Source organism: Panulirus ornatus, chromosome 27 (genome assembly GCF_036320965.1).
Source record: "Panulirus ornatus isolate Po-2019 chromosome 27, ASM3632096v1, whole genome shotgun sequence".
Classification (NCBI taxonomy): domain Eukaryota; kingdom Metazoa; phylum Arthropoda; class Malacostraca; order Decapoda; family Palinuridae; genus Panulirus; species Panulirus ornatus.
In genome coordinates this window covers 4,720,361-4,736,386 of record NC_092250.1, presented here as the reverse complement: position 1 = coordinate 4,736,386, position 16,026 = coordinate 4,720,361, and the positions used below count along the sequence as shown (strand labels likewise).

The window sequence follows — 16,026 nt, the reverse complement described above, 5'->3', positions numbered from 1 at the left end:
GTGTGTGTGTGTGTGTGTGTGTGTGTGTGTGTGTGTGTGTGTGTGTGTGTGTGTGTGTGTGTGTGTGTGTGTGTGTGTGTGTGTGTGTGTGTGTGTGTGTGTGTGTGTGTGTGTGTGTGTGTGTGTGTGTGTGTGTGTGTGTGTGTGTGTGTGTGTGTGTGTGTGTGTGTGTATGTGTGTGTGTGTGTGTGTGTGTGTGTGTGTGTATGTGTGTGTGTGTGTGTGTGTGTGTGTGTGTGTGTGTGTGTGTGTGTGTGTGTGTGTATGTGTGTGTGTGTGTGTGTGTGTGTGTGTGTGTGTGTGTATGTGTGTGTGTGTGTGTGTATGTGTGTGTGTGTGTGTGTGTGTGTGTGTGTGTGTGTATGTGTGTGTGTGTGTGTGTGTGTATGTGTGTGTGTGTGTGTGTGTGTGTGTATGTGTGTGTGTGTGTGTGTGTGTGTGTGTGTGTGTGTGTGTGTGTGTGTGTGTGTGTGTGTGTGTGTGTGTATGTGTGTGTGTGTGTGTGTGTGTGTGTGTGTATGTGTGTGTGTGTGTGTGTGTGTGTGTGTGTGTGTGTGTGTGTGTGTGTGTGTGTGTGTGTGTGTGTGTGTGTGTGTGTGTGTGTGTGTGTGTGTGTGTGTGTGTGTGTGTGTGTGTGTGTGTGTGTGTGTGTGTGTGTGTGTGTGTGTGTGTGTGTGTGTGTGTGTGTGTGTGTGTGTGTGTGTGTGTGTGTGTGTGTGTGTGTGTGTGTGTGTGTGTGTGTGTGTGTATGTGTGTGTGTGTGTGTGTGTGTGTGTGTGTGTGTGTATGTGTGTGTGTGTGTGTGTGTATGTGTGTGTGTGTGTGTGTGTGTGTGTATGTGTGTGTGTGTGTGTGTGTGTGTGTGTGTGTGTATGTGTGTGTGTGTGTGTGTATGTGTGTGTGTGTGTGTGTGTGTGTATGTGTGTGTGTGTGTGTGTGTGTGCGTGTGTGTGTATGTGTGTGTGTGTGTGCGTGTGTGTGTGTGTGTGTGTGGTCATAATTACCCCATTGGTCATTAACAACATGACATGAATGACCCTGGTATTGGCTGGTTGGCCTAACTACCCAATTAAACCACCAATGGCCATTGCAGTTAACCACTGTAGTTTTGTACCATTGACCTATGTCGTACCAGTACATACATACATACATACATACGTATATACATACATACATACACACATACATACATATATATGTTGTATACTTACATATATATACGTTGTATACATATATACATATCTTAGTTGTACACGTACATATATACGTTGTATACATACCTATATATATACGTTGTATACCTACATACACATATACGTTGTATACATACATACATACATACATATATACGAGGTATACATACATACATTTGTCTTCGTTGTTTGCTTATATATGTACATACATACATATATACGTTGTATACGTACATACATCTTCGTTGTACACATACATATGTACGTTGCATACATATATACATACATACGTCTTCGTTGTTTGCATACATACATACAGACCTACATATATACGTTGTATACATACATACATACATCTTCGTTGTACAGTTACATATATACGTTGTATACATACATACATACATCTTCGTTGTACATTTACATGTATACGTTGTATACATACATACATACATCTTCGTTGTACATTTACATATATACGTTGTATACATACATACATACATCATCGTTGTACATTTACATATATACGTTGTATACATACATACATACATACATACATCTTGGTTGTACATTTACATGTATACGTTGTATACATACATACATACGTACATCTTCGTTGTACATATACATATATACCTTGTATACATACATACATACACACTGCTGTTCATGTGTGCTTCGCTAAGTGAAAATGGATTCCACTCACGTCCCCAATATTCAGGTCCGACACCAGGTTAGTTAGGGTAACACGTACGACAAGGGAATGTTGGTCGTACGACAACATACAGGGGAGGGGAATGTTGGACGTACGACAACATACAGGGGAGGGGAATGTTGGACGTACGATAACATACAGGGGAGGGGAATGTTGGTCGTACGATAACATACAGGGGAGAGGAATGTTGGTCGTACGACAACATACAGGGGAGGGGAATGTTGGTCGTACGACAACATACAGGGGAGGGGAATGTTGGACGTACGACAACATACAGGGGAGGGGAATGTTGGTCGTACGACAACATACAGGGGAGGGGAATGTTGGACGTACGACAACATACAGGGGAGATGAATGTTGGTCGTACGACAGCATACAGGGGAGGGGAATGTTGGACGTACGACAACATACAGAGAAGGGGAATGTTGGACGTACGACAACATACAGGGGAGGGGAATGTTGGACGTGCGACAACATACAGGGGAGGGGAATGTTGGACGTACAACATACAGGGGAGGTGAATGTTGGTCGTACGACAACATACAGGGGAGGGGAATGTTGGTCGTACGACAACATACAGGGTAGGGGAATGTTGGACGTACGACAACATACAGGGGAGGGTAATGTTGGTCGTACGACAACATACAGGGGAGGGTAATGTTGGTCGTACGACAACATACAGGGGAGGGAATGTTGGTCGTACAACATACAGGGAGGGGAATGTTGGACGTACGACAACATGCAGGGGAGGTGAATGTTGGTCGTACGACAACATACAGGGGAGGGGAATGTTGGTCGTACGACAACATACAGGGGAGGGGAATGTTGGTCGTACGACAACATACAGGGGAGGGGAATGTTAGACGTACGACAACATACAGGGGAGGTGAATGTTGGTCGTACGACAACATACAGGGGAGGGGAATGTTGGTCGTACGACAACATACAGGGGAGGGGAATGTTGGTCGTGCGACAACATACAGGGGAGGGGAATGTTGGACGTACGACAACATACAGGGGAGGGGAATGTTGGTCGTACGACAACATACAGGGGAGGGGAATGTTGGTCGTACGACAACATACAGGGGAGGGGAATGTTGGTCGTACGACAACATACAGGGGAGGTGAATGTTGGACGAACGACAACATACAGGGGAGGTGAATGTTGGTCGTACGACAACATACAGGGGAGAAAATGTTGGTCGTACGACAACATACTGGGGAGGGGAATGTGGACGTACGACAACATACAGGGGAGGGGAATGTTGGTCGTACGACAACATACAGGGGAGGTGAATGTTGGTCGTACGACAACATACAGGGGAGGGGAATGTTGGTCGTACGACAACATACAGGGGAGGTGAATGTTGGTCGTACGACAACATACAGGGGAGGGGAATGTTGGACGGACGACAACATACAGGGGAGAAAATGTTGGTCGTACGACAACATACTGGGGAGGGGAATGTGGACGTACGACAACATACAGGGGAGGGGAATGTTGGTCGTACGACAACATACAGGGGAGGGGAATGTTGGTCGTACACTGAACGCATTTTTCTCAGTGGCGACGCGCCACTGAATCATATACAGTGTGAATTAGTTCCTGAGACGCAAGGATCGACTGCCCTACGTATGTATCCTAGAATTACGTAGTGATGGGGTGGCGACGGGAATGGATGAAGACAGCAAATATGAATTTGTATATATATATATATATATATATATATATATATATATATATATATATATATATATATATATATATATGTATACGTGGAAATGTATATGTATGTATACGTGCGTGTGTGGGCGTGTATGTATATCCATGTATATGTTTGGGTTGGACCATTCTTTCGTCTTGTTTCCTGGCGCTACCTCGCTAACGCCACCTCGTCGGTCCAATTCGTCCGTCAGTCTATTTTCCAAACCTTCTCGTTTAGCATTGGAATTTTGACCCCTCACAACACAGGTCCATAAGTCTGTCTTGTTGAAATGTATGAGAAAGAGAACGGGGGCCCCAACTGTGATCCCCGTGGCACGTCGCTTCTCACGCCTGACCCATATTGAGACTTGGTCATGGACTATGACTTTTCCTTTTAGGGGGGGGGGGGCCCACTCGACCAATGCCTAAACTTTCGAGGCACAGCGCCATCTGTGCCATGGAACTTGAGACTTGCTAGCGATCTTTGATGCAAGTGCAATTTTTCTCTTATGTAAATTTATACAGATGACATTACTGTTTTACCTTCATCATTCAACTTGGTTGTACCTTGATAGATGTGGACTAGATGTCAGACGTGGACATTGATTTCGTCTAAGTCCATTTTGAGATTATTTGATTATATGTTGAACCTCTGAATCACTTCTAACCTTGTTTCCAAGGATGGTTTTTTTACGTTTGCCAACCACAGACATATGAAGCTAATTAGGTATTCATTTCTGGACAGAGAGAGAGAGAGAGAGAGAGAGAGAGAGAGAGAGAGAGAGAGAGAGAGAGAGAGAGAGAGAGAGAGAGAGACAAGGCCTTCATGTGTAGTTGGAATTAAGCCTCTGATGTCCACATTTTCAACTAGGTTTCTCAATTGCCTTAGTGCATTTTCAAGCGGGTCTAGGTGTAAAACCCATGCTAGGGTCTGCTAGAAAGGTAAGAGTCCCTCTCTCTAGCAGACCTAGATAATGGTAGGTTTATGTCCCTCATTTGAACTTGAATTTTGTTTATAACAAATTTCTCTAGTGTCTGTGCAGGGAGCCTGTGAAGTGAACTAACCTAACTTTACTTTTCTGGCGAGACTAATCTATAATTTCCACGGAAAGTCAATGGATATTATTGCTGGTTACTGCATTTCCCTGCACAGGATTGAGCTTGGCTTTAACTGAGAGCAAAACACCACCTCGTCCACTTCGTCTCATATCGTTAAATAGAATGTAACCTGAAACTACATATCCAGTAAGGATGTCTCTCCTTCTAGTATCTGGATAGAAAGAAAATAGAGGGAGTGTGGTATATGAGGGGCGACGTGCTGTAAATGGAAATGGGTTGAAAGAGGAGTCATGTGAAGTTATTCGTTTTGTTGGCCGTACGTGACAGAACTGTAGTTTTGGTATATATATATATATATATATATATATATATATATATATATATATATATATATATATATATATATATATATATATATATATATATATGATGTGAACTGATCCAAAGCCAGGCTGCCAACACCCAGGTCACATGGAGAAATTGGCCTCACCTGAATGGAATGATGGTGAATGCGGGGCCACAGCTCCTGCAGGAGTTTGAAAAGGTTTGGCGAAAGTGGAAGGATGGCCAAGAGATGGAGCTTTGGGGAGGAGTAGGCGAGGCGCGCCCCACCTGGGTGTACTCTCTCTCTCTCTCTCTCTCTCTCTCTCTCTCTCTCTCTCTCTCTCTCTCTCTCTCTCTCTCTCTCTCTCTCTGTAGAGGAAAAAATGATTAGAGGAATCCATTTGGTCATATGTGACCAGCTGTCGTGGTGCTGAAGTGTTACCTTGTATTATGAACATATGGGAAAAATGATGGCAAATGATTACAGTTCTAAGTGCACTTTCGTGTTGTAATCATATCATCATCAGGGGAGATACAGGAAAGAAATATATGTCAGTTAATATACATCAAAGAGACGTAGCTAGGACGCCATTTGGTAATATATATATATATATATATATATATATATATATATATATATATATATATATATATATATATATATATATATATTTGTTATTACTTAGTCGCCGTCTCCCGCGACAGCGAGGTAGCGCTAGGAAACAGACGAAAGAATAGCCCAACCCACCCACATCCACATGTATATACACACACGCCCATACACGCACATATACATTTCAACGTATACATACATATACATACACAGACATATACCTATATACACATGTACATATCCATACTTGCTGCCTTCATCCATTCCCGTCGCCACCCCGCCAGTTTAGGATAATGTCGCTAGTGTTATAGTAACAGTGTCTATAGCATTGATAGCATTCGAACTAATTACCTTTTTCATTGTACATTTTCTTTGAATTACATTATGGAGGATTATATAGAAAACGAATTATATATATATATATATTTTGTGTGTGTGTGAATTACTTTGAAAAGAATGGAAAAGGAAATCTTCAAGGGATACAGGGCCGTGTGACGAGAGAGAGAGATCTGAGAGAGAGAGAGAGAGAGAGAGAGAGAGAGAGAGAGAGAGAGAGAGAGAGAGAGAGAGAGAGAGAGAGAGAGGGGAAGGGGGGCGGTGGAGGCTGGTGATGGGGTGATGGGGGAGTCGTCCCTCCGCGGGGCATTATATAAATGGGATGAAATTACGTGGAGTGTGGTGGTGAAGGGGGGTCGTCACACACACACACACACACACACACACACACACACACACACACACACACGACCTGGTGGAGAAGGGGGATGCGAACCCGGGCACTGGAAACTCGAGCGGTGTAGCTCTTGACGCTACGACCTCGTAACGCTACGACCCCGTAACGCTACGACCACGTAACGCTACGACCACGTAACGCTACGACCACGTAACGCTACGACCACGTAACGCTACGACCTTGTAACGCTACGACCACGTAACGCTACGACCGCGTAACGCTACGACCGCGTAACGCTACGACCACGTAACGCTACGACCACGTAACGCTACGACCGCGTAACGCTACGACCGCGTAACGCTACGACCGCGTAACGCTACGACCGCGTAACACCACGACCGCGTAACGCCACGACCGCGTAACACCACGACCCCGTAACGCCACAGTGACGTAACGCCCCCTCCTCACCACATGTGTTACACGCCCTGGGTCTCCCTGGATTATAATCTGAGATGAGTTGTGGGTAACGTGAGTCATGTGTGGGGCACACAGCTGGTTGTGGGTAATGTGAGTCATGTGTGGGGCACACAGCTGGTTGTGGGTAACGTGAGTCATGTGTGGGGCACACAGCTGGTTGTGGGTAACGTGAGTCATGTGTGGGGGACACAGCTGGTTGTGGGTAACGTGAGTCATGTGTGGGGCACACAGCTGGTTGTGGGTAACGTGAGTCATGTGTGGGGCACACAGCTGGTTGTGGGTAACGTGAGTCATGTGTGGGGCACACAGCTGGTTGTGGGTAACGTGAGTCATGTGTGGGGCACATAGCTGGTTGTGGGTAACGTGAGTCATGTGTGGGGGACACAGCTTGTTGTGGGTAACGTGAGTCATGTGTGGGGCACACAGCTGGTTGTGGGTAACGTGAGTCATGTGTGGGGCACATAGCTGGTTGTGGGTAACGTGAGTCATGTGTGGGGGACACAGCTTGTTGTGGGTAACGTGAGTCATGTGTGGGGCACACAGCTGGTTGTGGGTAACGTGAGTCATGTGTGGGGCACACAGCTGGTTGTGGGTAACGTGAGTCATGTGTGGGGCACACAGCTGGTTGTGGGTAACGTGAGTCGTGTGTGGGGCACACAGCTGGTTGTGGGTAATGTGAGTCATGTGTGGGGCACACAGCTGGTTGTGGGTAACGTGAGTCATGTGTGGGGCACACAGCTGGTTGTGGGTAACGTGAGTCATGTGTGGGGCACACAGCTGGTTGTGGGTAACGTGAGTCATGTGTGGGGCACACAGCTGGTTGTGGGTAACGTGAGTCATGTGTGGGGCACACAGCTGGTTTGGGTAACGTGAATCATGTGTGGGGCACACAGCTGGTTGTGGGTAACGTGAGTCTTGTGTGGGGCACACAGCTGGTTGTGGGTAACGTGAGTCGTGTGTGGGGCACACAGCTGGTTGTGGGTAACGTGAGTCGTGTGTGGGGCACACAGCTGGTTGTGGGTAACGTGAGTCATGTGTAGGGCACACATCTAGCTGGTTGTGGGTAACGTGAGTCATGTGTGGGGCACACATCTAGCTGGTTGTGGGTAACGTGAGTCATGTGTGGGGCACACAGCTGGTTGTGGGTTACGTGAGTCATGTGTGGGGCACACAGCTGGTTGTGGGTAACGTGAGTCATGTGTGGGGCACACAGCTGGTTGTGGGTAACGTGAGTCATGTGTGGGGCACACAGCTGGTTGTGGGTAACGTGAGTCGTGTGTGGGGCACACAGCTGGTTGTGGGTAACGAGAGTCATGTTTGGGGCACACAGCTGGTTGTGGGTAACGTGAGTCATGTGTGGGGCACACAGCTGGCTGTGAGTAACGTGAGTCATGTGTGGGGCACACAGCTGGTTGTGGGTAACGTGAGTCATGTGTGGGGCACACAGCTGGCTGTGGGTAACGTGAGTCATGTGTGGGGCACACAGCTGGTTGTGGGTAACGTGAGTCATGTGTGGGGCACACAGCTGGTTGTGGGTAACGTGAGTCATGTGTGGGGCACACAGCTGGTTGTGGGTAACGTGAGTCATGTGTGGGGCACACAGCTGGTTGTGGGTAACGTGAGTCATGTGTGGGGCACACATCTAGCTGGTTGTGGGTAACGTGAGTCATGTGTGGGGCACACAGCTGGCTGTGGGTAACGTGAGTCATGTGTGGGGCACACAGCTGGTTGTGGGTAACGTGAGTCATGTGTGGGGCACACAGCTGGTTGTGGGTAACGTGAGTCATGTGTGGGGCACACAGCTGGTTGTGGGAAAGGCATCGGAAAGTGTAACACAGTGTTCTCCATTGTCACCTGTGGTAACAGCGGCCCCTGGGATGTACCCATTGTGAGAGAGATGTTACACCTTTCCTTACCCACGCCCTCCTTACCCACGCCCTCCTCACCCACGCCTTCCTCACCCACGCCCTCTTGACCCATGTCCTCCTCACCCACGCCCTCTTGACCCATGTCCTCCTCCCCCACGCCTTCCTGAACCATGCCCTCCTCACCCACGCCTTCCTCACCCACGCCTTCCTCACCCACGCCTTCCTGACCCATGCCCTCCTCACCCAAGCCTTCCTCACTCACGCCCTCCCCACCCACGCCTTCCTCACCCGCGCCTTCCTGATCCATGTCCTCCTCACCCACGCCTTCCTGACCCATGCCCTCCTGACCCACGCCGTCCTTACCCACGCCCTCCTCACCAACGCCCTCCTTACCCCCGCCCTCCTCACCAACGCCTTCCTTACCCACGCTCTCCCATCCCACGCCTTCCTGATCCATGCCCTCCTCACTCATGCCCTCCTTACCCAAGCCCTCCTCACCCACGCCCTCCTGACCCATGTCCTCCTCACCCACGCCCTCCTTATCCACGCCCTCCTCACCAACGCCCTCCTTACCCACGCCTTCCTCACCCACGCCCTCCTTACCCACGCCCTCCTCACCAACGCCTTCCTCACCCACGCCCTCCCCACCCACGCCTTCCTCACCCGCGCCTTCCTGACCCATGTCCTCTCACCCACGCCTTCCTGACCCATGCCCTCCTCACCAACGCCCTCCTCACCCAAGCCCTCCTGACCCATGTCCTCCTCACCCACGCCCTCCTGACCCATGCCCTCCTAACCCACGCCTTCTCCACCCACGCCCTCCCCACCAACGCCCTCCTCACCCAAGCCCTCCTGACCCATGTCCTCCTCACCCACGCCCTCCTGACCCATGCCCTCCTAACCCACGCCTTCTCCACCCACGCCCTCCCCACCAACGCCCTCCTCACCCAAGCCCTCCTCACCCATGTCCTCCTCACCCACGCCTTCCTGACCCATGCTCTCCTGACCCACGCCGTCCTTACCCACGCCCTCCCCACCCACACCTTCCTCACCCGCGCCTTCCTGATCCATGTCCTCCTCACCCACGCCCTCCTGACCCACGCTCTCCTCACCCAAGCCCTCCCCACTCACGTCCTCTTCACCCACGTCCTCTTCACCCACGCCCTCCTCACCAACGCCTTCCTCACCCACTCCCTCCTCACCCACGCCCTCCTCACCCACGCCTCCTCGTCCCTACAGATACGAGCTGCAGTTCTTGGTGAGCGACCGGGCGTGGGACCAGCGTGACGTGTCAGCCAACGTGACTGTGTTGGTGAAGGTCCTGTCACACGACGCCCTGGCCCACGCCACGCCCATCACCCTCACGCCCACCACGCCCCTCGACCTCACCAGGGGATGGACGCCCAAGGTCAGTACACACACACACACACACACAAACACACACACACACACACACACACACACACCTCGTCTGTTACGTCTCCAGTAGGTCTGTGCCACGTCTGTGTTACTGTTATCTTAATGACCTGTGTTACTGTTATCTTAATGACCTGTGTTACTGTCATCTTAATGACCTGCGTTACTGTCATCTTAATGACCTGCGTTACTGTTATCTTAATGACCTGTGTTACTGTTATCTTAATGACCTGTGTTACTGTTATCTTAATGACCTGCGTTACTGTTATCTTAATGACCTGTGTTACTGTTATCTTATGACTTGTTGGTTATCTTAATGACCTGTGTTACTGTTATCTTAATGACGTGTGTTACTGTTATCTTAATGACCTGTGTTACTGTTATCTTAATGACCTGTGTTACTGTTATCTTAATGATCTGTGTTACTGTTATCTTAATGACCTGTGTTACTGTTATCTTAATGACCTGTGTTACTGTTATCTTAATGACCTGTGTTACTGTTATCTTAATGACCTGTGTTACTGTTATCTTAATGACCTGTGTTACTGTTATCTTAATGACCTGTGTTACTGTTATCTTAACGACCTGTGTTACTGTTATCTTAATGACCTGTGTTACTGTTATCTTAATGACCTGTGTTACTGTTATCTTAATGACGTGTGTTACTGTTATCTTAACGACCTGTGTTACTGTTATCTTAATGACCTGTGTTACTGTTATCTTAATGACCTGTGTTACTGTTATCTTAATGACCTGTGTTACTGTTATCTTAATGACCTGTGTTACTGTTATCTTGATAACCTGCGTTACTGTCATCTTAATGACCTGTGTTACTGTTATCTTAATGACCTGTGTTACTGTTATCTTAATGACCTGTGTTACTGTTATCTTAATGACCTGTGTTACTGTCATCTTAATGACCTGTGTTACTGCTATCTTAATGACCTGTGTTACTGTTATCTTATTACCATGCGTTACTGTTATCTTAATGACCTGTGTTACTGTTATCTTGATCCTGTGTTACTGTTATCTTATGACTTGTTAGTTATATTAATGACCTGTGTTACTGTTATCTGTTATCTTAGTGACCTGCGTTACTGTTATCTTAACGACCTGCGTTACTGTGTTGTGACAGGGTGGTGGTGGTGGGCTGGGCACTTTGTTGGAGGCGGTGGGTCGAGTGTTGGGGGGTGGGGACCTGTACACGGTGGAGGTGGTGAGTGTGTCCGGTCACCAACATCTCCAACACTCCAACACTCCCTCCTCCGACGCCACCACCCAAAGCCCCACCTCACCCGCGACCCCGTGGGACCTGCGGGAGGCCCCGACCCGTCGCGCCCCGTCAACCAGTGTGTGGGTCAGTGTGACGCAGAAGGAGACGGGGCGATTCATGGACCCCGTCAAGCTGCAGGGCCTCCTGAACCTACACCTCCGTCAGGTGGGTCCTGAACCTACACGCCCACACCCAGGGCCTCCTGAACCTACACACCCACACCCAGGGCCTCCTGAACCTACACACCCACACCCAGGGCCTCCTGAACCTACACGCCCACACCCAGGGCCTCCTGAACCTACACCTCCGTCAGGTGGGTCCTGACACGCCCACACCCAGGGCCTCCTGAACCTACACACCCACACCCAGGGCCTCCTGAACCTACACCTCCATCAGGTGGGTCCTGACACGCCCACACCCAGGGCCCCCTGAACCTACACCTCCGTCAGGTGGGTCCTGACACGCCCACACCCAGGGCCTCCTGAACCTACACCTCCGTCAGGTGGGTCCTACCACGCCCACACCCAGGGCCTCCTGAACCTACACACCCACACCCAGGGCCTCCTGAACCTACACCTCCGTCAGGTGGGTCCTACCACGCCCACACCCAGGGCCTCCTGAACCTACACCTGCGTCAGGTGGGTCTTACACCCCTACACCCAGGGCCTCCTGAACCTACACACCTGCGTCAGGTGGGTCTTACCACGCCCACACCCAGGGCCTCCTGAACCTACACCTGCGTCAGGTGGGTCCTACCACGCCCACACCCAGGGCCTCCTGAACCTACACACCCACACCCAGGGCCTCCTGAACCTACACCTCCGTCAGGTGGGTCCTAACACACCCACACCCAGGGCCTCCTGAACCTACACCTCCGTCAGGTGGGTCCTAACACACCCACACCCAGGGCCTCCTGAACCTACACCTCCGTCAGGTGGGTCCTAACACACCCACACCCAGGGCCTCCTGAACCTACACACCCGCGTCAGGTGGGTCCTACACACCCACACCCAGGGCCTCCTGAACCTACACCTCCGTCAGGTGGGTCCTACACACCCACACCCAGGGCCTCCTGAACCTACACCTCCGTCAGGTGGGTCCTACACACCCACACCCAGGGCCTCCTGAACCTACACCTGCGTCAGGTGGGTCCTACCACGCCCACACCCAGGGCCTCCTGAACCTACACCTGCGTCAGGTGGGTCCTACCACGCCCACACCCAGGGCCTCCTGAACCTACACACCCACACCCAGGGCCTCCTGAACCTACACCTCCGTCAGGTGGGTCCTAACACACCCACACCCAGGGCCTCCTGAACCTACACCTCCGTCAGGTGGGTCCTAACACACCCACACCCAGGGCCTCCTGAACCTACACACCTGCGTCAGGTGGGTCTTACACACCCACACCCAGGGCCTCCTGAACCTACACCTGCGTCAGGTGGGTCCTACCACGCCCACACCCAGGGCCTCCTGAACCTACACACCCACACCCAGGGCCTCCTGAACCTACACCTCCGTCAGGTGGGTCCTGACACGCCCACACCCAGGGCCTCCTGAACCTACACCTGCGTCAGGTGGGTCCTACCATGCCCACACCCAGGGCCTCCTGAACCTACACGCCCACACCCAGGGCCTCCTGAACCTACACACCCGTCAGGTGGGTCCTACCACACCCACACCCAGGGCCTCCTGAACCTACACCTCCGTCAGGTGGGTCCTACACGCCCACACCCAGGGCCTCCTGAACCTACACACCCTTCAGGTAGGTCCTCCATTCCCAACACCCCCAGGGCCTCCTGAACCTACACACCTGCGTCAGGTGGATCCTACACACATCCACACCCAGGGCCTCCTGAACCTACACGCCCACACCCAGGGTCTCCTGAACCTACACACCTGCGTCAGGTGGGTCCTACTACACCCACACCCAGGGCCTCCTCAACCTACACCCCCAGCAGGTAGGTCCTACATTCCCAACACCCCCAGGGCCTCCTAAACCTACACCTCCGTCAGGTGGGTCTTACACTCCCACACCCAGGACCTCCTCAACCTACACACACATGTTACCACTCCTCCTCCTCCTCCTCCTCCTCCTCCTCCTCCTCCTGCTCCTGCTCAAGCTCCTGCTCCTCCTCCTCCTCCTCCTCCTCCTCCTCCTCCTCCTCCTCACGCCAGAGACTGTGTGGCTCACCTCCTTCGTCTCCCCGCAGCTGGAGGAGACGACCCACCTGACGGTGGTGACAGAGGAGAACTCCCCGAGGGCGGGCGGTGAAGGGCGTGACCCAGGGGCACCTCGACCGTACTACCCCGGCCTCAGGGGCGCCCCTCCCTCCGCCGCTACCAGCGCCTCCAGGGCACTTCCTCTTCAGGTGGGTCCTCCTCCGTCAGTAGATCTCAAGTTCCACTCCTTTGGCCCCAGGGAGATGTGTCCTCCCTCACTCTCCTCCCTCTCCCTGATGGAGCCTCTCCCTTTTCTCCCTCTAGGTCGTGGACGCGAACGCGACCTCGCTGGTGACCCCACGCCTCAGCCGTACCCACGCCTGCCACGCCCGGGAGCCGGAGGGCTGCACGCCCTCTACCTGCTTGAACGGAGGCCGCTGCGCCAGGTCAAGCCAGGGCAACAGGTGACCTCGCTTGACCTCTCCCCACCAGGTCACGTGACAGCTGGTGACTCATTATGAGGGATGGATGATGACTCATTATACTGTCTGTATAATGAGTCATCATACTGTCTGTATGATGACTCATTATACTGCCCGAAGGGTGGGGAGGTTAAAGGGAAGGATGGGGAGGGAGAGAGAGAGGATGGGGAGGCTAAGAGGAAGGGTGGGGAGGTTAAGAGGAAGAATGGGGAGGTTACGGGGAAGGATGGGGAGGTAATGAGGAAGGATGGGGAGGTTAAGAGGAAGGATGGGGAGGGGGAGAGAGGGTGGATGGAGAGGTTAAGAGGAAGGATAGGGAGGTTAAGAGGAAGGATGGGGAGGTTAAGAGGAAGGATGGGGAGGTTAAGAGGAAGGATGGGGAGGTTAAGAGGAAGGATGGGGAGGTTAAGAGGAAGGATGGGGAGGTTAAGAGTAAGGATGGGGTGGTTAAGAGGAAGGATGGGGAGGTTAAGAGGAAGGATGGGGAGGTTAAGAGGATAGTTGGGGGGGTTAAGAGGAAGAATGGGGAGGTTAAGAGGAAGGATGGGGAGGTTAAGAGGAAGGATGGGGAGGTAAAGAGGAAGGATGGGGAGGGGAAGAGTAAGGGTGGAGAGGGTAAGAGGAAGGATGGGGAGGGTAAGAGGAGGGATGGGGAGGTTAAGAGGAAGGATGGGGAGGGGAAGAGTAAGGGTGGAGAGGGTAAGAGGAAGGATGGGGAGGTTAAGAGGAAGGATGGGGAGGTTAAGAGGAAGGATAGGGAGGGTAAGAGGAAGGATGGGGAGGGGAAGAGTAAGGGTGGAGAGGGTAAGAGGAAGGATGGGATGTTAAGAGGAGGGATGGAGAGGTTAAAGGATGGGGAGGTTAAAGGATGGGGAGATTAAGAGGAAGGATGGGGAGGTTAAGAGGAAGGATGGGGAGGGTAAGAGGAAGGATGGGGAGGTTAAGAGGAAGGATGGGGAGGTTAAGAGGAAGGATGGGGAGGTTAAGAGGAAGGATGGGGAGGTTAAGAGTAAGGGTGGGGAGGTTAAGAGGAAGGATGGGGAGGTTAAGATGAAGGATAGGGAGGGTAAGAGGAGGGATGGGGAGGTTAAAGGATGGGGAGGTTAAAGGATGGGGAGGTTAAGAGTAAGGGTAGGGAGGTTAAGAGGAAGTATGGGGAGGTTAAGAGGAAGGATGGGGAGGTTAAGAGGAGGGATGGGGATGTTAAGAGGAAGGATGGGGAGGTTAAGAGGAAGGATAGGGAGGTTAAGAGGAAGGATGGGGAGGGTAAGAGGAGGGATGGGGAGGTTAAGAGGAAGGGTGGGGAGGGTAAGAGGAAGGATGGGGAGGTTAAGAGGAAGGATGGGAAGGTTAAGAGGAAGGATGGGGAGGGGAAGAGTAAGGGTGGAGAGGGTAAGAGGAAGGATGGGGAGGTTAAGAGGAAGGATGGGGAGGTTAAGAGGAAGGATGGGGAGGGTAAGAGGAGGGATGGGGAGGTTAAGAGGAAGGATGGGGAGGGGAAGAGTAAGGGTGGAGAGGGTAAGAGGAAGGATGGGGATGTTAAGAGGAGGGATGGGGAGGTTAAAGGATGGGGAGGTTAAAGGATGGGGAGATTAAGAGGAAGGATGGGGAGGGTAAGAGGAAGGATGGGGAGGGTAAGAGGAAGGATGGGGAGGTTAAGAGTAGGGGTGGGGAGGTTAAGAGGAAGGATGGGGAGGTTAAGATGAAGGATGGGGAGGGTAAGAGGAGGGATGGGTAGGTTAAAGGATGGGGAGGTTAAAGGATGGGGAGGTTAAGAGTAAGGGTAGGGAGGTTAAGAGGAAGTATGGGGAGGTTAAGAGGAAGGATGGGAGGTTAAGAGGAAGGATGGGGAGGTTAAGAGGAAGGATGGGGAGGTTAAGAGGAAGGATGGGGAGGTTAAGAGTAAGGGTAGGGAGGTTAAGAGGAAGTATGGGGAGGTTAAGAGGAAGGATGGGGAGGTTAAGAGGAAGGATGGGGAGGGTACGTAGTAAGGTCTGGGGAGGTAAGAGGAAGGATGGGTGAGGTAAGAGTAAGAGGGGAGGTTAAGAGGAAGGATGGGAGGTTAAGA

At 51.4% G+C, this 16,026-nt stretch overlaps 1 protein-coding gene across 1 annotated transcript in view; it reads left to right on the top strand.

The window, feature by feature from the left end:
- LOC139757560 (neural-cadherin-like) overlaps positions 1-16,026 on the top strand; it is a 90,798-nt gene that overhangs the window by 52,692 nt on the left and 22,080 nt on the right. Inside the window, exons 9-12 of the mRNA XM_071678151.1 lie at positions 9,864-10,032; positions 11,176-11,478; positions 13,527-13,685; positions 13,801-13,940. Coding sequence (XP_071534252.1) covers positions 9,864-10,032; positions 11,176-11,478; positions 13,527-13,685; positions 13,801-13,940 — 771 coding nt within the window. The remainder of the gene's footprint in view (positions 1-9,863; positions 10,033-11,175; positions 11,479-13,526; positions 13,686-13,800; positions 13,941-16,026) is intronic.